Source organism: Schistocerca piceifrons, unplaced genomic scaffold (assembly GCF_021461385.2).
Source record: "Schistocerca piceifrons isolate TAMUIC-IGC-003096 unplaced genomic scaffold, iqSchPice1.1 HiC_scaffold_2345, whole genome shotgun sequence".
NCBI classification, from domain to species: domain Eukaryota; kingdom Metazoa; phylum Arthropoda; class Insecta; order Orthoptera; family Acrididae; genus Schistocerca; species Schistocerca piceifrons.
This window is the reverse complement of record NW_025728279.1, coordinates 1271011-1293382: the sequence shown is the minus strand read 5'-3', so window position 1 is coordinate 1293382 and position 22372 is coordinate 1271011. Positions and strand designations below refer to the sequence as shown.

General features: G+C 42.5%; 1 protein-coding gene across 1 annotated transcript in view; it reads left to right on the top strand.

Moving 5' to 3' along the window:
- The window catches only part of LOC124742892 (molybdenum cofactor biosynthesis protein 1-like), a 117560-nt gene that overhangs the window by 76964 nt on the left and 18224 nt on the right, over positions 1–22372 (top strand). Inside the window, exons 6-7 of the mRNA XM_047248826.1 lie at positions 2216–2361; positions 17032–17117. Coding sequence (XP_047104782.1) covers positions 2216–2361; positions 17032–17117 — 232 coding nt within the window. The remainder of the gene's footprint in view (positions 1–2215; positions 2362–17031; positions 17118–22372) is intronic.

The window sequence follows — 22372 nt, the reverse complement described above, 5'->3', positions numbered from 1 at the left end:
AGGAACTTGCCCCCCTTCTTGCAGCAGTGTACCGTAGGTCTCTACAAGAGCGTAGCGTTCCAAAGAATTGGAAAAGGGCACAGGTCATCCCCGTTTTCAAGAAGGGACGTTGAACAGATGTGCAGAACTACAGACCTATATTTCTAACGTCGATCAGTTGTAGAATTTTAGAACATGTATTATGTTCGAGTATTAAGACTTTTCTGTAAACTAGAAATCTACTCTGTAGGAATCAGCACGGGTTTCGAAAAAGACGATCATGTGAAACCCAGCTCGCACTATTCGTCCACGAGACTCAGAGGGCCATAGACACGGGTTCCCAGGTAGATGCTGTGTTTCTTGACTTCCGCAAGGCGTTCGATACAGTTCCCCACAATCATTTAATGAACAAAGTAAGAGCATATGGACTATCAGACCAATTATGTGATTGGATTGAAGAGTTGCTCGATAACAGAACGCAGCCTGTCATTCTCAATGGAGAGAAGTCTTCCGAAGTAAGAGTGATTTCAGGTGTGCTGCAGGGGAGTGTCGTAGGACCATTGCTATTCACAATATACATAAATGACCTTGTGAATGACATCAGAAGTTCACTCAGGCTTTTTGCAGATGATGCTGTAGTATATCGAGAGGTTGCAACAATGGAAAATTGCACTGAAATGCAGGATGATCTGCAGCGAATTGATGCATGGTGCAGGGAATGGCAATTGAATCTCAATGTAGACAAGTGTAATGTGCTGCAAATACATAGAAAGAATGATCCCATACCATTTAGCTACAATATAGCAGGTCAGCAATTGGAAGCAGTTAATTCCATAAATTATCTGGGAGTATGCATTAGGAGTGATTTAAAATGGAATGATCATATAAAGTTGATCGTCGGTAAATCAGATGCCAGACTGAGATTCATTGGAAGAATCCTAAGGAAATGCAATCCGAAAACAAAGGAATTACGTTACAGTACACTTGTTCGCCCACTGTTTGAATACTGCTCAGCAGTGTGGGAGCCGTACCAGATAGGGTTGATGGAAGAGATAGAGAAGATCCAACAGCATGCTTCATTATAGGATAATTTAGTAATCATGAAAGCATTACAGAGATGTTAGATAAACTCCAGTGGAAGACTCTGCGGGAGAGATGCTCAATAGCTCGGTATGGGCTTTTGTTGAAGTTTCGAGAACATACCTTCACTGAGGGTCAAGCAGTATATTGCTCCCTCCTACGTATATCTCGAAAAGAGACCATGAGGATAAAATGAGAGAGATTAGAGCCCGCACAGAGACATACTGACAATCCTTCTTTCCACGAACAATACGAGACTGGAATAGAAGGGAGAACCAATAGATGTACTCAAGGTACCCTACACCGTCAGGTGGCTTGAGGAGTATGGATGTAGATGTAGATGTAGACCAAAAAATGTTTTTCTTGTAATGAAGACACTAAAGTGGGGGTCAGTCGTGCTGTTATTGCTTTTAATGATGGCAACATTGGTAGCGTGAAAGTGCTACAACATATGGGAATTAATTCTGGAGCAAACTGCATCAGAGAATTTGAAGGGATGGACAAGGTTTGCACTGGTAAAGCAGAGTATGCAGCACAGTTGGCCACTACGGAGACCAGAAAGAAGAAAACAAAAAAAACTTGAAAAAGATCAAGAGGATGATATACAGTATGGTGCAGGGAGCTTCTGACTGACTAAAAATAAAATGTTAAGCATATATTGAGTTACAGTCTATTAAAACTTTAAAAACTCTTCCTGAAAATTTACATTTTCTCTTGCATTTTTCCCTAAATCTCAGAAACTACTTCAAGTAGCGAATTCAAATTTTCAGGGAGTAATGACATACGTATCCTGAGTCTTCTGAACTAAAAGAAGAACATAATGTTATGTATAAGTAAAATTATTTAGAATAACATACAAAAAAGTACACAAAATTTTAACTGTGTAATTAAAAAATTGTATTTCCAAAAGCAGTGGCTGAAATGCAATTATTGTAAGACTCAGAACATATAGTTTAATGTCCTGTAAAAGTTTCTTGTCAATGGCTACAGTTGTTCCTGAAGTACGGGGAAGTTAAGTGACTAAATTTAACATTGTCAGGATAGGGCGTTCAAACTCCCCTTAATGCACATTTTCTCCTTCCTCCACTTGGTGAGCAACACATTTATAGTATTTTCACAACAGCAGTAGCTATTTTCTTACAATTTCTTTTTGCAGGCATACCATGTCCCAGGCTTCAAGGGACGTGTGGGATTTATTACCTCAATGAGTGAACACTTCTGTGGCACGTGCAACCGTTTACCGATAACAGCTGATGGCAATTTGAAGGTGTGTCTCTTTGGGAATTCAGAGATATCTCTCAGGTGAGTGATGAAACATAGAATAATCATGTCCAAGTGAAAATTCATGCGAGGAAACCATAAAATTACTAGAAGACTGACAGACTGATCAGTATTTTACCTTCAGGAGGTGAAATTCCAAAACTTCTTATAGACACATTTGTTCCTCTTGTCCTCACATTAGTTGTGGAGTCCGAGTGACCTTTCAGACCTTCAGAAACTTATCCCTCTTTCCTCTCTCATGAAGGAACTGATAGTTCCAAATGCTGAGTATAGAATAATACTTTCAAACTGTTTGCCATGCACATTAGGTATGTGGTTGGTATATGGAAGAGATAAACTGCAGTTAAATCCAGCAGGTATGAAATGAGTAATCTTTTCTTGAAGTTTTCAGCTTGCACCCTCCTCCCTCCCAGACATACAAACCAGATACCTCTAGCTAAATAATTTGTGAGTATATATAATTTGCCTCTGTCAACATCATGTTACACTAACCTATTTGTGAGATTAAATTAAAGGAAAGTAATCAGGACTGGAAATTATGTAAAGACATTTTTAGCTATGTCCCTAGGTTGTAATAAAGTTAACACAGTATTTCTGTCCATGTGATGGTAACTATGATTCGCCAGCCGCCGTTGCCGAGCGGTTCTAGGCGCTTCAGTCCAGAGCTGCGTGACTGCTACGGTCGCAGGTTTGAATCCTGCCTTAGCTCAGATGTTAAGTCCCATAGTGCCCAGAGCCATTTGAACTGTGATTCATGATTATCAGAGTCTATATGTTCCAAATAAAAATTGGAACTTCATGTGTATAAATGTACAAATTATTAGACAATGGGAACAACAACTGACACTTTTAAATTGATGACTAGACTAAGAGATTAATAATAGGAAAAAAACTGCAAGATACTTGGCGATAAGTTTGTTTCAGGACAAGGTAAGGGAGGTGGGGGGTGGGAAGAATCAGCTCTCTCTTTGTGAGCATACCAGAAATCCTTTATCAACCGAAGGTAAAATAAGATATAAAAATACAGGGTCAAACAATTAATTTAAGTATCTTAAAAACCAAATGACTAATAAAATTGGAAGCTAAGAAAAGTAAGTTCGTAGTAAGTAGGGTGAAACACAGGGGGCTGCAACATATTGCCATTGTTGTTTGACTTGTCTATCAAAGAAAAAAGAAATGGATCAAAACAAAATAAAAGTGAGAATGGAAATGTATCAGAAGCAGATAGAAATAAGCAAGGAACATATTCTTTAATAAAAGAAAAAAAACTGACATGTGAGGCAGATGTTCCTACAATTTTATGTTCAAAGCACAGCAGTCTGTGAAAGCAAAATATTTATGACATTGAAAAAAGAAAATCAGTGAGTGAAAAGTGTGTGTAGGTGAATTGTGGTGAAAGACTGGATATTGGAACTTCTGTTAGGCTGCCCAGTATTAGTTAACTTGGTAGTAAAGGAGCAAGTTTGCAAGGGCAGATAACTGTTTGACTACGTAAAATAGAGTGGGAGTATGGAAAAGCTAGTCCAAGATAGGATGAAAAAGATAACAGCAACTTAAAAAATGAATTGATAAGTTACCATGAACCCCATTCCAATCTAGTGAATGCAGTGGTTGACAATATCTTGTGACATTCGCCTATAAGGCTCAAACAATAATTGCTAAATAAAAATACAAAATGTTGACAAGACTGTATCTAAGCTGTCACTCTCTTTTGAAACAAGGGTGTTTAAACCAACAAACATGCAGGAAAGCAGGGACAACTCGCACACTAGAGAAGGATGGGCAGTATCATTGAAGGAGTGAGCATAAACCGTGTGGAATATGTGTGGTAAAAAAAAAAAAAAAAAAAAAAAAAAAAAAAAAAAAAAAAAAAAAAAAAAAAAAAGAGAAGAAGAAGAAGAAGAAGAAGAAGAAGAAGAAGAAGAAGAAGAAGAGGAAAAATGTTGATCTGGAAACAAGGGAATAAAAATTTTCCACGTGAAGAGACAATATGGTACTGTGCTGATGAGTGTGTACAAGTGGTGATATACAATATACATTGATAAAGGAACTCTGCGTTGGGCCCAGAAGACCACGCAATGCTCTTCGAGAGATGTCCTCTACTATATATCTATGGAGAGTTAGGGGGTCAGTATACAGCTCTCCAGGCTGTTATCAACTTCCAGAAGTTGAAGACACTACTTCTCACTTGAGTATCTCCTCAGCTGGAACTACAAGCAGAGTGTACCCTATTCCAGTCTGTCCACCGAGCAGAATTTCCCGGCTCTACAAGGAATTGAACCTGATCCCTTTCTATGGGACGCCTGTGGCATACTGACTGCATGGCTGTGGCAAGAGTCATAATATACACTTGTGAACAATTGAGTTATAATTATTCTGTTTATTGGGGAGAGAGTATGTATATTGCCACGGTGAATGAAACAGTTTAGTGTATCATAACTGGAATGTATTCAGACCTCGTACTTGTTGTGTGAGAGTGCAGTGTCTTAGACACTTGTAGTGTTTGTCTTAGCATGTACTAACCGATGTGCATTACTTTCTAGTATTTTTAATTGTATATCATTACTGGTGCCTCTGGCCCTTTTGTGTTGCAATAGCAATAGCTTGCAATAGCAAACATTGAGTCAACCATGGTTTTTGGATTAGAAGTAGAGGTCAGCTGGGTTGACATTGGGAATAGAGTGATGGGAAGTGGACAATAAGCAGTTATATCGAAGGGTGCATTATTTGATATGTTAAGGTTAATTACAAAATGTGAATTGGAGAATTTTTCACGTTGAGCAGAAGTAAGTTTACAGGGCCAGGTGTCAAATTACACATGATCAGTGTGAATCCCTATAGTCAGCATGAACACTGGCACACAGAATAATTTATAGTAGCCTTGCTGTATATAAAAAATCAGATTTGTGCTGAACTTTCATGAACAAACTGTCACTTCTCTGGAATAAATAGACTCTGATTTGTTAATTACATCTGTGTAAATGAAAAATACAGGAAAACATAGATTGCTGCTTACTGTAAAGGAGACATGTTACATTGTAGACAGGCACAATTAAAAAGGCACTTACACAAAGCTTTCGGCCACAGCCTTCATCAGCAAAAGAGATACAGAGAAACACACACATTCATACACACAGGCAAGCACATGTCACACACATATGACTGCCAACTCCAGCAGCTTGCCCCTAGCTGCTGGACTTGGCAGTTTTTTTTCTCTGTGTTTGTGCAGGGAAAGATAGATCACTATATACCATAAAGAAAACAAAGTTGCACCAGGCACAACACACAAGCATTCATTACGTATCCTGTTTCAGACCTCACGCCCTCCTTTTTTAACTTAGCGCGTGCCTTTCGGCTTCCTCTCATTGTGTCTAGGCTGTCTTGTCTAGACACAACAATTTTTGGCGACAAGTCAACGGAAAGGGTCTTGTTCTTTCTAATTGCTTACATTTACTTGTGTCATGGCTTCGCCAGATGTACTGTCCGAATTTTATCGCTTGCAGAATCAGCAGACGCAGGCGTTATTGGATGCCCTTGGACAGCTCGTCCAGGGTCAACGTGAACTGCACAACGATGCGGCAGCCGCCGCTCTACCACTACCGTAGCCACAACTCACAGTTGCACCGCCTTTTAGGCCGTTTGACCCAGCTAAGGAAACATGGACGGAGTGGTCACGCCAGTTTGGATTTCATCTCGCCGCCTACAGAATTCAAGGTAACGAGCGGCAGCCTCATTTATTGGCGTGTGTAGGGGTGCAAACGTACCGTGTGATAGTGAAATTATTTCCCCGACGCGATGTAGCAACTCTGCCCTACGAAGAACTTTTGTCTGCTTTAGATGCCTATTTCAAGGAAACAGTTAATGTAGTTGCAAAAAGGTATACGTTCTTTCGTACAAAACGTACGGCCGGTCAAACTAATAGGGAGTGGGTTGCAACATTGCAAGGCCTTACAAGGGATTGTGCTTTTGAGTGTGAATGTGGACTCCCTTATTCAGATACAATGGTCTGTGATGCAATTGCACAGAACGTTTCTGATGTTCGTATACGGGAACAGATTTTGAAACTAGTTAATCCCTCCCTTCAGCAAGTGATAGACATATTAGATAGACAAGACACGCTTGACTTTGCTCAGGAATCATTTGCAACTTCGCCAGCCGTGTGTAACATTAACCGGCCCGCCGGGCGCGCTGCACGGCCCGGTAAACTGCCCTCGCGCACGTCCACGCAGCTGCCGCTACGCTCTAAACCAGGTGTGCCGCAACAGCATACAACTGCAGTGAAATCATGCCCGCGGTGTGCTACTAGACATTCGCGTGAAAATTGCCCGTCACGCCAAGCTATTTGCTTTTTCTGTAATAAGAAAGGACATGTTCAAAGTGTTTGCCAGAAAAAGCTCAGGTCAGACAATCACAATCATTCCAGGCCTTTTGCCTCGCGCCGGAATTGAACCAAGGACACTCAGGCTCGTGGACCTTCGCCCATGGACATTCATATAGTGAATTCCTCCCTGTCCAGTGCCACTTTCTCAAACAGTGACAGTGTTCGTCCCACACAAAGTGTGCGTCGACGTCGCCGGAAATCACGTCAATTAGCAAGTGATGCTGTACCTGTATCAGTTCAAATTGCATGAGACAGTCGCTCTTGTCGTCAGCAGGACAATAAACTTTTTGTAGATTTGGACTTTAATGGAATGGTCATACCATTCCAGCTCGATACCGGAGCTGCAGTTTCATTGCTCAATCACGACACGTACAAACAACTGGGCAAACCTCCGTTGCGTGCCGCAAATGTTAAGTTAAATAGTTATTCAGGTCAGAATATCCCTGTGTTAGGACAGTGCAGCCTTCTTGCAACATACAAGGGACAAACAAAACTTGTCTCATTTTACGTTCTTCGTTCTTCTACTGCAGTGAACTTGTTTGGTTTCGATTTATTTCAGTTGTTTAACATGTCTATAGTAAATCAGGTCCTATCAGTGAATCAGACTGTGCCTTCAGACAGTGTTTCTCGTCTGTGTGAAGAATTTGCAGACATTTTTGCACCGGGCTTAGGTTGCGCTAAAAACTATGAAGCACATTTGGAACTGAAAGTCAACCGTCAACTGAAATTTTTCAGAGCGCGCAATGTTCCTCATGCATTGCATGATGAGGTCGCAAGAACATTACATGATTTAGAATCAGAAGGTGTAATTGAACGTGTGCAGGCTTCTCTCTGGGCCTCACCATTAGTAATTTTGCCCAAACCTTCCGGAAAACTGAGACTTTGTGTGGACTTCAAGGCCACTGTGAATCCACAACTAGTGATTGCAACTTTTCCATTACCCCGCCCGGAAGATCTTTTTGACAAACTGTGCCCGGGTAAATATTTTTCAAAGTTGGACGTCGCAGATGCGTACTTGCAAATACCAGTGGACGAAGAATCCCAGCGCGTCTTGGTGGTTAACACGCATCTTGGTTTGTACCGATTCAAAAGATTGCCATTCGGGTGTGCATCCGCCCCTGCATTGTTTCAGCAATATTTACAAACTGTTTGTGCGTCGGTCCCTACTGCTGCGAACTATCTGGACGATATTGTGTTCTCCGGAAAGACAGCAGACGAGCATTTAGCACACCTATGAACATTATTTCAGATATTGCGACAAAATGGTCTTCGCTTGCGGAAGGACAAATGTGTGTTTTTTGCTCGTGACTTACCATACCTGGGACATGTCATCAATGCCCAAGGCATACATCCGAGTCCAGAGCACCTCCGTGCCATACAAGACTTGCCTTCGCCGCAGAATTTGAAGCAGCTACAGAGTGTGTTGGGTAAAATTAACTATTATCATTGCTTTTTGCGCAATGCCTCTTCCATTTCAGCTACGCTTCATAGCTTACGCCGTAAGGGTGTTCCGTTCGTCTGGACGACGGAATGCAAACGCGCCTTTCGCCAGTTGAAATCGGCGTTGCTTTCTAATACTTGCCTTACGCCATTCGATCCCCAGAAACCCCTTTTGTTGATGGTAGATGCATTGGATTTCGGGATCGGTGCTGTGCTTGTGCACAAAGATGGGTCGCATGATCGCCCTATTGCCTTTGCATCCAAATTGTTCTCGTCTGCGCAAAGAAATTATTCACAGATAGAGAAAGAAGCTTTGGCTCTCGTGTTTGGTGTTACTAAGTTCCATGATTTCTTGTATGGTCGTCACTTTACCATCATCACAGACCACAAATCTTTGACATCGCTTTTTCATCCGAACAAGCCTGTACCTCCGCGTACAGCGCAGAAATTCATTCCCTGGTCTATTTTCCTCTCGCAGTACCGCTACGATATCTTGTATCGGTGCACTGCTAAGCACGGAAACGCCGATGCGTTGTCCCGTTTGCCTGTTGCTGAGGATAGAGCATTCGATTCTTCTGAACTTGCTTGCATGTTCATTGATTCTGAAACTGATGACATGGTCGACTCGTTTCCGATTGATTTTCATCGTGTAGCTACAGCCACAGCTGCAGACCCGGTCCTTGCTACCGTTTTGCGTTTTGTTGCTACGCAATGGCCTTTGTCAAAGTCTCGGATCGAGGATCCGTTGGTTCGCCGATTTTTTGCTCACAAGGAGAGACTTTTTGTTCAACATGGTGTTTTGTTGTTGCGTTCTGATAATGATCAGTCCAGAGTCGTGGTCCCACGTTCCTTACAGTCCTCTGTTTTACGGCTTCTTCACCAAGGACATTGGGGTATAGTGCGAATGAAACAACTTGCTCGTCAGCACTGTACTTGGTTCGGAATCGATGCTGCGATTACGAATATGTGTTCTTCTTCCATGGCATGTGCTGAACAACAATCCGCACCGCCGCGGAAAGTCTTTGCATGGCCAAAAGCCACTTCCCCTTGGCAACGCTTGCACATCGATTTTGCTGGTCCATTCTGGAATGCTCGGTGGTTTGTTCTGGTAGATGCCTTCAGTAATTTTCCTTTTGTTGTCCGGATGTCTTCCACGACGTCAACTGCCACCATCCAAGCGTTGTCTGCTATCTTTTGCATTGAAGGTCTTCCGCAGACTATTGTTTCCAACAATGGCCCACAATTCATGTCCGCAGAATTTCAGTCATTCTGCCAGGCCAATGGTATTCAACATCTGACATCCGCGCCATTTTCGCCTCAGTCAAACGGTGCCGCTGAATGATTGGTCCGGACTTTCAAGTCACAGATGTTGAAGTTGAAAGAGTCGCATTCTCGGGAGGACGCGTTGTTGCTCTTTTTGTCTTCATATCGCTCTCAGCTCCGAGATGGTCGCTCACCGGCTGAGTTGCTCCACGGTCGTCCTCATCGAACCTTGATGTCTTTGCTGCACCCGCCGCATGAGGTTCCTGTGCAGCGGCAGACTTCTGCTTTTGCTCCAGGTGACGTTGTATTTTATCACAACTATCGAGGTTCACGGCGTTGGCTCGCAGGGCGCATTCTTCGCTGCCTCGGCCGCGTGATGTATTTGGTTTTGGGGGCCTCTGGTGAGGTGTGTCGGCATCTCAATCAGCTGCGCCTCTGTCATCGCATGGGTTCTGCCGCTCCCCGTCTGCTTTCAGCGACAGTGCCATCCGGTCAGCGCCCTGGGGACCCATCTACTGGCTCGCCTCATCCCCAGGTGTTACCGACGATGCCTTCCATTTTGCCCCATGGCGACGCGCAGCTGCCGCCTCCGCCGCCGCCGCCGCCTGTCCTCCAGCCGGTGCCGCCCGCAGTGGACGCTTCGCTGCAGCCGCCAAGCGCCTCCCTGGGTCACGCGCCGCCGATTGCTTCCCATGACCAGCTGTCCTCCGCCATGGAACTCTTGCCCGCTCCGGACCACATGGCGTCTTCGCGCGTCGGGTACCCCGACGCAATGGAGGTCGACCCTTCGGCCCCTCCTGTCTCTTTACGGGCGCATACATCGCATGTTGATGTGCACCCTGGACTAGGTTTTCAGGTGTTTCCTAGCTCCCCTTGGACCGAATGGCCGGGTGCGGGTGGCACAGCCTCGCCTGTTGTTAGGCTCCCCACCTCATCGCATACGTCAACATGGGGTTCTCCCCACGGCGGGCGGAAGCCTTGTAACACGACCGTTCGCCGATTTGCAGGGGAGGAATGTGGTGTCACCGCCAGACACCACACTTGCTAGGTGGTAGCTTTAAATCGGCCGGGGTCCATTAGTACATGTCGGACCCGCGTGTCGCCACTGTGTGATTGCAGACCAAGCGCCACCACAAGGCAGGTCTCGAGATACAGACTAGCACTCGCCCCAGTTGTACGGACGACTTTGCTAGCGACTACATGGACGAAGCATTGCTCATTAGCCGAGCCGATAGTTAGAATAGCCTTCAGCTAAGTCAATGGCTACGACCTAGCAAGGCGCCATTAGTAACATTGCATGTATATAAAGAGTCTCACTTGTATCACCACAATCTCCAGATGCACAAAAAGGATGGATTAAAGTTAAGTATTCCAGAAGCTACGTACTTTTCTTTATAGCATTCATTACGTATCCTGTTTCAGACCTCACGCCCTCCTTTTTTAACGTAGAGCGTGCCTTTCGGCTTCCTCTCATTGTGTCTAGGCTGTCTTGTCTAGACACAACGCAAAGCATGGATATATGTGTGTGTGTGTGTGTGTGTGTGTGTGTGTGTGTGTGTGTGTGTGTGTGCGAGTGTATACCTGTCCTTTTTCCCCCCTAAGGTAAGTCTTTCCACTCGCAGGATTGGAATGACTCCTTACCCTCTCCCTTAAAACCCACATCCTTTCGTCTTTCCCTCTCCTTCCCTCTTTGCTGATGAAGCAACTGTGGGTTGCGAAAGCTTGAATTTTGTGTGTGTGTTTGTTTGTGTGTCTATCAACATACCAACGCTTTCGTTTGGTAAGTTACATCATCTTTGTTTTTAGATATATTTTTCCCATTTGGAATGTTTCCCTATATTGTATTATACAGGGTGGTCCCGAATTCATGGTACAAACTTTAATGGTAGGTACAGGACATTGTAACAAGGATTTATTGTATAGGAATGTATAGTCGCAGGTGACGCGGTGAGGCGTAAACAGGGGAAAGAGAAATGGAGTGATCGGTTGGTGTCACTGCCGGTAGAGGGCAGTAGATGAACATGATGTATCGCAGTAGGGACAAGCGCCATTCACAATTGTGCTGCCGTAGACGATGGGTGACTTTACGTATGCAGAAAAAGCAGACATGCATTACATGTACGGCCGTGCAAATGGTAACGCCAGAGCTGCGTTACGAATGTATCGCGCGGAGTATCCTAATCGACGAATGCCGGATCATAGAATTTTTCAACGGTTACATCGTCAACTTTGTGAAACAGGTACGTTCGACGTCAACAGACATGACGCTGGTCGATTAAGAGCTGTACGCACTCCAAGACTGGAAGAACGCATCTTGAACATAGTGGCTGATAGACCCGAGTCAAGCACAAGAACTGTTGCGCGTGACGTACATGTGAGTCATCAGACTGTATGCAGAGTGTTAAATGAAAATCGCTTACACCCCTTCCATTTTCAAAAAGTACAAGCATTGAATCCGGCAGATTATCCTCTTCGCGTGAACTTCTGCCAGTGGTTGTTGCAGCAATGTGCGTTGCAGCCGGATTTCGTAGGTCATGTGCTATTTACAGATGAAGCGACATTTTCACGCGAGGGTGTCTTTAATGCGCACAATTCCCATGTGTGGGCAACAGATAATCCACATGCAACGCGTCCACATGCGTATCAACAACGTTTCGGTATTAATGTGTGGGCTGGTATTGTGAACGACTTTTTGATTGGGCCATACTTACTACCCACGCGACTCTGTGGCGAAAGCTATCTTATTTTTCTGCAAGAAGTGTTACCAGAACTGCTGCAAGATGTTCCGCTCGCCATTCGTAACCGCATGTGGTTTCAGCACGATGGAGCGCCAGCACACTTCAGCACTGCTGTACGGAATTACCTGAATGCCACGTTTGGTGCTAGATGGATTGGGCGTGGTGGACCAGTCCCTTGGCCACCCCGATCTCCTGATTTCTCTTGCCTCGATTACTTTTTATGGGGACATCTTAAGAGTCTTGTTTATGAGACTCCAGTTGACTCAGATGAGGATCTCGTTGCTCGCATATCTGTAGCTGCTGCAGGTGTGCGTGAAATACCAGGCATCTTTGAACGTGTACGCCAATCGCTGCACCGACGCTGTCAAGCATGTATCGCTCATGGTGGACGCAATTTTGAACACTTACTGTAAACATGACACTTGTCAACAACGATTTCAATAAAATCTTTCGTTTTCCTTTCGGCCGTTATTTCCCCTGTTTACGCCTCACCGCGTCACCTGGGACTATACATTCCTATACAATATATCCTTGTTACAATGTCCTGCACCTACCATTAAAGTTTGTACCATGAATTCGGGACCACCCTGTATATCAGTGCTTTCCTCTCCCACAACTATCCTGCAGACCTTGTCCACAAACAGATCTCCCAAGCAATACATTCCTCCCCACCCAACAACAATGTTACTACCCCCAGACCACACAGAAGCATCCCCCTTGTCACCCAATATTATCCTGGCCTCGAATACATCAACTAATTACTCCGCCAGGGATATGACTTTCTCAAGTCAAGCCCTGAAATGAGATCATCCCTTGACAATATTCTCCCCACACCACCCAGAGTTGCCTTTTGCCAACCCCCTAACCTCCGTATCATCCTTGTCAAACCCTACAATATTCCCAGACCACCTTCTCTACCCAGCGGTTCCTACCCCTGTAACCGACCCCGATGCAAAACCTGCCCCATGCATCACCCCACAACCAACTACTCCAGCCCCGCTACTGGTAAAACATACACAACTCAAGACAGGGCCACATGTGAGACAACATGTCATTTATCAGCTGACATGCCTGCACTGCACAGCCTTTTACATTGGTATGACGACAACTAAACTGGCTGAGCGCATGAATGGGCACAGACGAACTGTCCGCCTAGGAGATGTCCAATACCCAGTAGCGGAGCATGCCCTCCAGCATAATTCTAGGGGCCTAGGAACCTGCTACACCATATGTGCCATTTGGCTTCTCCCACCCAACACCAGTACCTCGGAACTGCGGAGATGGGAACTTGCACTCCAACACATCCTTTCATCCCGCCATCCCCCTGGACTGAACCTATGTTAACCAACCTCACTCCCATTTACTCTTTAGTCTTCTCCTCTTTCCCTTTCCTCTTTAGCCATTCATGCATCTTTTCATCCTACATAGTTGCATTTATCTTTATACTATGTACCTCTTTACTTCTGTATTCATCCTCCTTGGTTGAAGCTGGCACAGTAATTACAGTAGAATATCTTTGGCTTCCCTCTGACATCCATGCCTTCATCTTTGCTACCCTCCCTGTTTACCTTTCCCCTGTTGCTTCATAACGTGGGTTGTGAATAACTGAATCCACTTTCCCTTCTTCCCCTTTTTTTCCCTCTCTCCTCCCTGATGAAGGAACGAAGTTCCGAAAGCTAGGATACGTCAATTTTCTGTTCTGTTTTGTGTATGTATCGGCTGTACTGAGCTGAGGTAAGTACTGGCCAGGCCCTCTATCTCTTTGTTAGTATTTGTTTCATATATATAAACACAAACACACACACACACACACACACACACACACACACACACACACACACACACACACACACACACAGACAGACAGGGTGATGCGTATTAACATTTAAAAACCTCCAAAGCACTGTAGATGACCCTGAGACAAGTAATTTAATACAAGACACATGGGATCACAAATGTTGGATACGATACAAATGTTGGGAAATGTGTCAAAAGTGAATGATAAATGTCACCAGATGATGTACCTTGCCATGCCTGCAGTGGTAGAGCCTCTCGGTCTGTCACACTTGATCATCCCAACCCAAGTCAAGTATTCATATCATTGTGGCTACGGACACACATGTGTGACTTTAGTGATGGCGTTCAGGATTTGAGTCTTGCATCTGGCAGGCAGTATTTTTTCATTGTGTTAAACAATTATGTATTTATATTGAAGTTTATTATTTTATTTACCGATCTTGCAGTTTCCTTGATTTCTTGCAAAATACAGTACAATGAAAACCTACCGTATTGCATAAAAAGTAGATGAGTATAAACTTCAGAATAGCATCATTGCCATTAAATGACCTATGTTTTCTTTACTAACTAATGTCTGTAAACAAAAAGAGGACAGAAGCAAAAAACACAAAATCAGAACTGCTTTTGCTTGATTACAGCAGGGACAATAATTTTGTAACATCTACATTTACAACAGATCATATTTACAAAATGTTTTCGAAATTTGCTCTGTTTGCTCAAATGAAAGTATTGTACTGCTCAATCATTCCTTTACACTCAACCCTGACTGCTGCACATGCTGTGGGGTATGTCATCTGGTTATGTCATATGTTCAGTGTTTCTCACCAATTTTTGGGGTATTTTGAAATGTACAAAAAGGCAAATGCAGAAAATTATCACATTTTGCTGCACATTACCTGCGTCACAGAAAAATAATGTATACAAATCTTCTCAGATTTGCCACTGAATAACTTTGTGCAAGCCTCACAATATTTCACCAACACAACTGTTCGTCATCTTCAGGTAGTGGTGGGTCCTGTCATCACTGCTACAAGATGTGACTGGTGATATTTGCACAGCAGAATTGAAATTTGTCAGGCTAGAAGCAGGAGTACGAATGTGTGGACAGGCACTCCCAGTTGGATGGAAATGCCATTCATAGTAGCCTTCTGCTTATGTGTTGTGGGCAATGACTGCACTTCTGGACACTCGTGTGGTTAAAAGCTGAATTAACTCTCTGCAAGGTGCTGCATTGGAGGATCTGGTTTCTACTGTTTTAATTTCATGGCAGTCAGTGCTGGATTCTGGGCAGTGCTTAGTCAAAATTCCATATTCCTGTTGGTAAGATTGCCCACCGTATGGATACATGCCTCATTCTTAAAAACACAATCCTAGAGTGATGATGCTGAGGATAAAATTTCAGTCCTCTTGGGAAACGTGTGGTGCCCTGTATTCAGGCAGTGCTCTGCTACCACTAATTTACTGGGTGGCATTTTTGTCAGCGCTGTTGAACACAGTGTTCTTGCACAATGTGAGGTGTCTGCCCTATATAAGATTTCCCATAATGGCATCAGATCTTATATATGATCTGTGTTTTCTAAGGTCAAGATTGTCTTTAACTGAACACAAACAATTCCTTAGTTTTGCTGGTAGACGAAAAACACACTTGATTCTGTTTCTCTTAGTGATTCTTTCTATTTTTGAAAACATGCCACTGAAATATGGTAGGAAAGCCATTTGCAGTGCTTGTCTAAGTATCTTCATTTACATCCCTACACTGAACTTGCTTTGCTCAGAACACATTGCAAATCTGTTTACAAGAATAAACATTCTGCTGGAACACTGTTCTTAGGTGTTACAGTTCGCCAGGCAGACTGTCGGTATCTGAGATCACGTGTGCTCTATGTGCCAGGGAGTGTAAGACACTACCACATTGTGCAGGGTGATGGCAACTTTTGGACCGCAAATATAACTCTGTGTGTATCAGTTTGCAGTAGAGACTAAGCCCCAGTGTTTTGTCAGCTTTTCTTCTAACCGTGACATCCAGGAATGGTAAGCTGCTATCTTTTTGTACTTCCACAGTGAACTGAATATTCAGATGGACCGAGTGCAAATGCTGCAGGAACATAGGTAGTGTCTGTATTATGTGGGCCACACCACAAATGTCTCTTCAGCATTCTGACAGAAGGAGGAATGTTGGATATTTACTAAGGGAAATAGAGGATCTCCCATGGGAACACTGTCCACTTGATCAAAGTAGTTGGTGTTACATAAGAAATAGGATGAGGTATGCACATGTTTAAACAGCACCACAATTTCTTTCTCAAACTTGCTGCTAATAACCTCTAATGAGGGCTGCAGGGCACTTTTGTAAGTAATGATATAACATTTGAGCTAACTAAAAGATCTGAAAGTTCTAGTTTAAGCATCTTCAGGTATTCTATGAAATCCTCTGAATTCTAAATATGATGGTCATAGTCATCCACATGATAAATTTCAAAGCTGTCATGTGGAAATTGCCAGTTCCATCTTGCAGCAGTGATGGAAATCACCACCACCTGAAGATGCCAAAACGTTGTGTCACTGAAATATTGAGGGAGGGAGTTGCATAATGTTATCTGGTGGGGAACCCAAAGTGTTTTTGCAACAGATCTATTAGGCAAGCCTGAAAAGTCACATATACTCCAAGCAGTAAGTACCTGTTGTAAAATGGTCACATTAGTGAGCTTGGCAATTAATTAAGAGTTTATCAATAAATTTGGCTTCATTTTGCAAGAAATTGTGCTGTGTTCCAGTACTCCCTCTTCAACAAAACTAATGTCAGTTTCTGCTCCACCTCTTCAGCCCGAGATCCTATGTATACTCTTGAGCATTTGTGCAAGATACCTGTTTATTTATAGAAATAAAAGTAACTTCTATCATGACTTTCCCATTCTTGTCCAGTGGGTTTGTTATCCTGCTGTTGCCTACTGCAGACTACAAGATTACTGTTGAAGATTTCTGCAAAGTTTTTCTTCCTTTTTAGTGTACCGACATTTCACTGTGTGGTAATTGCATGGTACTGTTTAACGGGTGTTTTAACTGTTGTTTCAGAGATGCAATACGAAGCAAATGCAGTGAGGATGACTTGCTTGCCATGATTGGGGCAGCAGTGAGAAGAAAGAAGAAACAACATGGAGGTAAGATACATTACAGCAAATGTAACTCTATACATAGAAAGAAAATTTCTGCTTAACAAGTCATAGCAAACATAAGAGCAAAATAGAATGAGAAGCAACAGTGATAGAACCTGTGTTTTTTGTGTAAACTTGGATTTAATTTTTTATTTAGTATTCATTCTGATTGATGCCCATTGGTCAACAGTATATTTCAGCCCTAGAATTTGGTTCTGCAAGGTCCACCAGATAACCATATATGGCTGTTGTAACTCCTTTATTGGACTTCAGAAGTTTTCCAGCAACAAATCTTTTTTTTTTTCTTTCTTTCTTTCTTTGTTTTTTCTTTTTTTAAAAATAGCTAACATGCAGAAAACATCATAAAGGAAACACTCACAGAAAAGCATCAGTGTCCTTGAAACAATGGAAACTCCAGTAGGAATATCAACAATGTTGGAAAAGACAGATTACTACTTACTGATGAAGGCTGTGGCTGAAAGCTTTATGTAAGTGTCTTTTAATTCTGCCCATCTGCAGGCTAAGGTATCTTCTTTATGGTAAGTAACAGTCTGTCTTTTCCTTCATTATTCATAAGTGTTCTTTGTTTTTATTGCTGTTTAGCAAGCATCGTGTGGTATATAAGAGATGTGAATAGCGTCAGATGTTGAATCATCACTCTGGAGGATATGAAGGTGCTGCATATTGGTGTGAGACAGCATTATCTGATGAGAGTTTGAAAGAAACCTCATTGTGGATTTCCATTTGGTCGCCTGGTTAAACCTTGCAACATCTGTATTTTTGGAGTATTTGGATCTGACAGTGGCCTGATGTTGGAAAGTAAGGGCATACTCATCATCTATCTTCCAGTTGACTACATCAGACCGCTACAAGGGAGCATCACTGTGTAGTGTACTGAGTACATTGTAATCTGTTCACGTCTGTGACTGCCATCTGAGAACAAGTACAGTAAACTCTCGTGCAGCTACACTTTTGGCTATCTAGATTGACACTTGACAAGTTTCAATTTGCGTGCACCTGGAGCCAAGCATTTGCTGGTGTTGTTTCGCAAACTACTGCTAATCAGTGCACTGGTGCGTGTCAAAAGTCCAAGTATCGTCAATTCGTGCGTGTGTTGGTTGAAGCTCTAGTGTGTTTCTTATTCGTATTGCATGGTTTCATGCCACTGCCATCTATTGGAACTCCTTGGAAGTACAGTACATACAGTATTGTTCTATGCACGCGCAACGTAGCCCTGTTGAAACCGACAATTAGAGTGCGCCGCCTAACACTTTCCACTTGTTGTCGGTACATCAAAGCTGAGTGTTTAACAGTGAATGTACAACACCCTGTTGTGTTGCCACGTGGGCTTGGGTAGAACAGAGGAAATGGCATAGATGTATCGAATGCTTTCATTTGATGGCTGCCACAGCCTGGTTTCAAAAGTCAAAAGTTTGTCTAGTGCATCTCGAGTGTTGTCAAGTTGTGCATCTGTGTGTTTCTGATTTGAGGTTTTGTGCTCCCACTATGTGCCTTAAAGTGTCCAGAGATAAAACGGGCCAAAAACCATAAAGGAATCAGTCGAGTGTCTGTAAAAACAACACTGAACGTGACTACGGGCACAAAACATAAAACGAATGTGATCTTGTTGGAAAAAGAGCTTCACACTTTGCAGAGAATTGATGCTGGTGAGCCACCCACAAAAGTTGCTGCAGAGTAGGAGTACAATTACTGATCGGAAGACAAATCGATCAGGAATTGAAAAAATTTTGTTCCATCCAAGCATTGGGCAGCGCAGTGAAATCTTGAAAAACGATGAGAAAAGGTGCACATCCTCAGTTAGAAGAGGCATTATTTTTGTGGCACGAATAAATAAGAGCCAAAAGTGTGTCAGTTTCAGGTCCTCTACTTTGTCAAAATGAGCTGATGAGCTGATTGAAGGAAAGAAGCAAGAATTCCTCGGAAGTAATGGCCGGCAGGATCGTTTCAAGAAGCAGCATGGCATTCATGAAATTGCCATCAGTGCCAAATCATTATCTGGGGATGAAGCTGCTACGCTGATTTTAAGAAGAAACTGCACACAATCATTGACAAAGGAGGTTATACTGGCAATCAACTTTACAAATGTGATGAAACTGAGTTGAATTACAAAATGCTGCCAACGAAAACCCTTGCCTCTAAAGAAGAAGAAATGGCTTCCGGATACAAAAAAATCGAAGAAAGATTTACTGTCCTCACTTGCAGTAATGCCACTGGCAATCATAAACTGTGCCTTACTTTAATTGGCAAATCCAAAACACCAAGAGCATTTAGACACCGACCAACCAGCTTTGCCACTGAGGTACACGAATCAGTCTTAAGGCATGTATGAACAGTGCCATCTTCAGAGAGTGGTTCCAGGCAGAGTTTGTTCCAGCTGTAGTAAATTACATGGAAGGAAATGGACTTCCTTGAAAAGCGCTACTTCTTGTGGACAGTGCTCCTTATCACCCAGGTGATCTGCAAGATGGGGATATCAAAGTTGTATTTCTCCCACAAAATGTCACATCTCTATGTCAACCAATGGACCAAGGTATTCTTGAGGCGATGGAAAAACATTACAGACGCAAGATGCTGGAATACTTAATAGGTGTGATTGATGCTGCAGATGATTTTGTGGAGGCTCTTAAAAAAATCGATGTTGTAAGTGTCATTCATTGATGGCTGAAGCTTGGAATCTAATTCCTCCAGTTCCTCTTGTTAGGTCTTGGAAAAACTCTTAGATCATAAAGCAACCTAAGTGGTGGGAAGGAGGAGGCAACACCGAAACTCAAGCTGACATAATTTTGGTGAATTTACTGGAGAAGCTGGTTGTAAAGACACACACTTCGAAGACACTGAAGAGTGGATGGAAAATGGCATTTTTTCATGTGACAGGATGAAATCGTCCAAATTGTGACCGATCATAAAGTGTCAGAAGACTATGTTTCTGATGATGAATCAGAGAAAAATATTCCTCACACATTCTGTTACGAAGTGATCCAAACTGCTCTGGAGTACATCAGCCAACAGGAGGAGACAATTTATCCTGAAATAGTTTGATTTCAACGTTGGAGATGTATTGTTGCAGCAATAGTTTCTCAAGCAAAAAAAAAAAAAAAAAAGACTTTCGTGACTTCGTTACCAAAAAATAAACTCTAATGAAGCATCCTAGAACTTCTATGTCCATAACTTAAAAAGTATTTTTTTTTAAATTTTCTTGAAAGTTCCTCTGGACAGACTTTTCGTTCCTTTGGGTAATCTCTAGATTTGTTTCATAATTTTGTTCAGTAGTTTATTTTTTATTCAAAAGAGCAGGTAATAAAATTAAAACTCCTGTTTTTTCCTGCTGCTAAATAAGGGAGATTTTTTTCTGTAAGAATGCAAAATAAACGAGCTTTGTTATACAGCATTTAAAAACTTTGAGTTTTCAATCATAGTTTGGTGCCTTTTTAACATGTCAACACAATTTTTTCAGTAAAAAAGTGCAGGGTTATTTGCAACCGTATCAGAAACGTTTTACATACCCTACGCACGTTTTACGATCATATTTCGCAATATTGACACAATGTGGAGTGTTCACATGTGAAAACAGGGGGACTTTGATTTATCTGAAATTTTCGTTATCGGAACCGGCCACCATCCTGATCATTTCGGATAAACAGGAGTTCACTGTAATAGACTCCTTGCAACATGCTGTGTCATACAGCTAGGAGCAGCCAGACTATGGAATTGCCATCCTGCACATAGGCTGCCATTAACACCCAAGCAAATGACTGCATGTGAAGTGGTGCCATGATCGAGAAGTATGGACTGCTAATGAATGGTGTCACATTATGTTCACTAATGAGTCTCAGTCCTGCACTGCTCCAAATGACTATTGTGGAGAAGTTTGACCCGGGGAGATTGGGAGAGGTCCCATTCTTCCACATTTTGGGGGGGGGGGGGGGTCACAAAGGAGTCCCATGGTATGGGAAGCCATTGGGTATGACTTCAAGTCACGGCTTGTAGTGGCCGAGGGAACTCTGATGGTACAGCAGTGTGTAATAGTATTGTGGTGCTATTTTTCAACAGGCCAGTGCTTGTCCACATGTAGTATGTGTCTCTTTAAATTGTCTGCGTGATGTTGATATACTCCTGTGGCCAGCAAAATCCCCATATCTGTCCCCGATAAAACATTATGGGACCAACATGGACGTCAACTCCGTCCCACTGCCTGTATCCATGATTGCAATGTCCAGTTACAACAGTTGTGGATCACCTTTCTCAGGAGGGTATGCAGCAGCCTTACGACATCCTCCCGCACTGTCCAGGCCAGACAGGGTGCATTGCTGTATTGATAAGTGGGCTCAAACTGATAAGTTCTGTGTAAATTTGACTCTGTTTTGTTATCACTGAAATAACATCACATATCCTCTAAATTTGCTATGTTTCAATTTGTTTTCTCCCCACCTTCTGAGTGTCTCACTTTTTTTCAAGCAGTGTAATTTAAGACAGACATAAGAACATGAAAATGGGATGGCATATCACATTGCTATTCAACTATGCCCCTAAGAAAATTGTAAGGTAATGGAGAAGAGCAGGTGCACTATTACACTGACTAGAACGTAAACTTAAAGATAGAATTATATTGTGTAACCTATACCGATGACATAATACTAATTGACAAAAACATCACTGATGTGCTAAAGCAATTTGAAATATTAAGGGAGCAAGCTAGGAAAATTGGACTACTAATTTCACCTGAAGAAAAAATTCTTGGCTGATACCAAAATGGCACTAGTTGAACTTATATAGGCAACGACATAGTATTTGGTGTTAAAGAGTTTAAATAATTAGGTGAAAAAGACCACTGAACATCATAATGAAAAGAAGGCCATAGAATCCAGACTTCAGAAAATACAAACTGTCTCTCAGTTAACTAAAAGTATTTTTCCTGGAACTTTAAAATCTAACATTGTACAACAGTGATCAAATTATAATTTCTTTATGCATGAGAGAGACTCTTTGTCCAACACAAGACATGAAAACAGCAAACTGAATTAGAAGAATGTAAAATTGTAGTAAAAATCTTAGGTCCAAGAATAAAAGATGGAACACATCACACAGAACCCAGCGTGAAATCTCCAGGCAAATTCCTAAAAACTCTTGTTACAATGTGTCTCCAAAGACACCAACTTGTGGGACATACAGAAAGAATGTATCCAAACAGGCAGCTCATTGGATTCCCACATACTTGAAAAATAAGATCCAACTGATGAAAA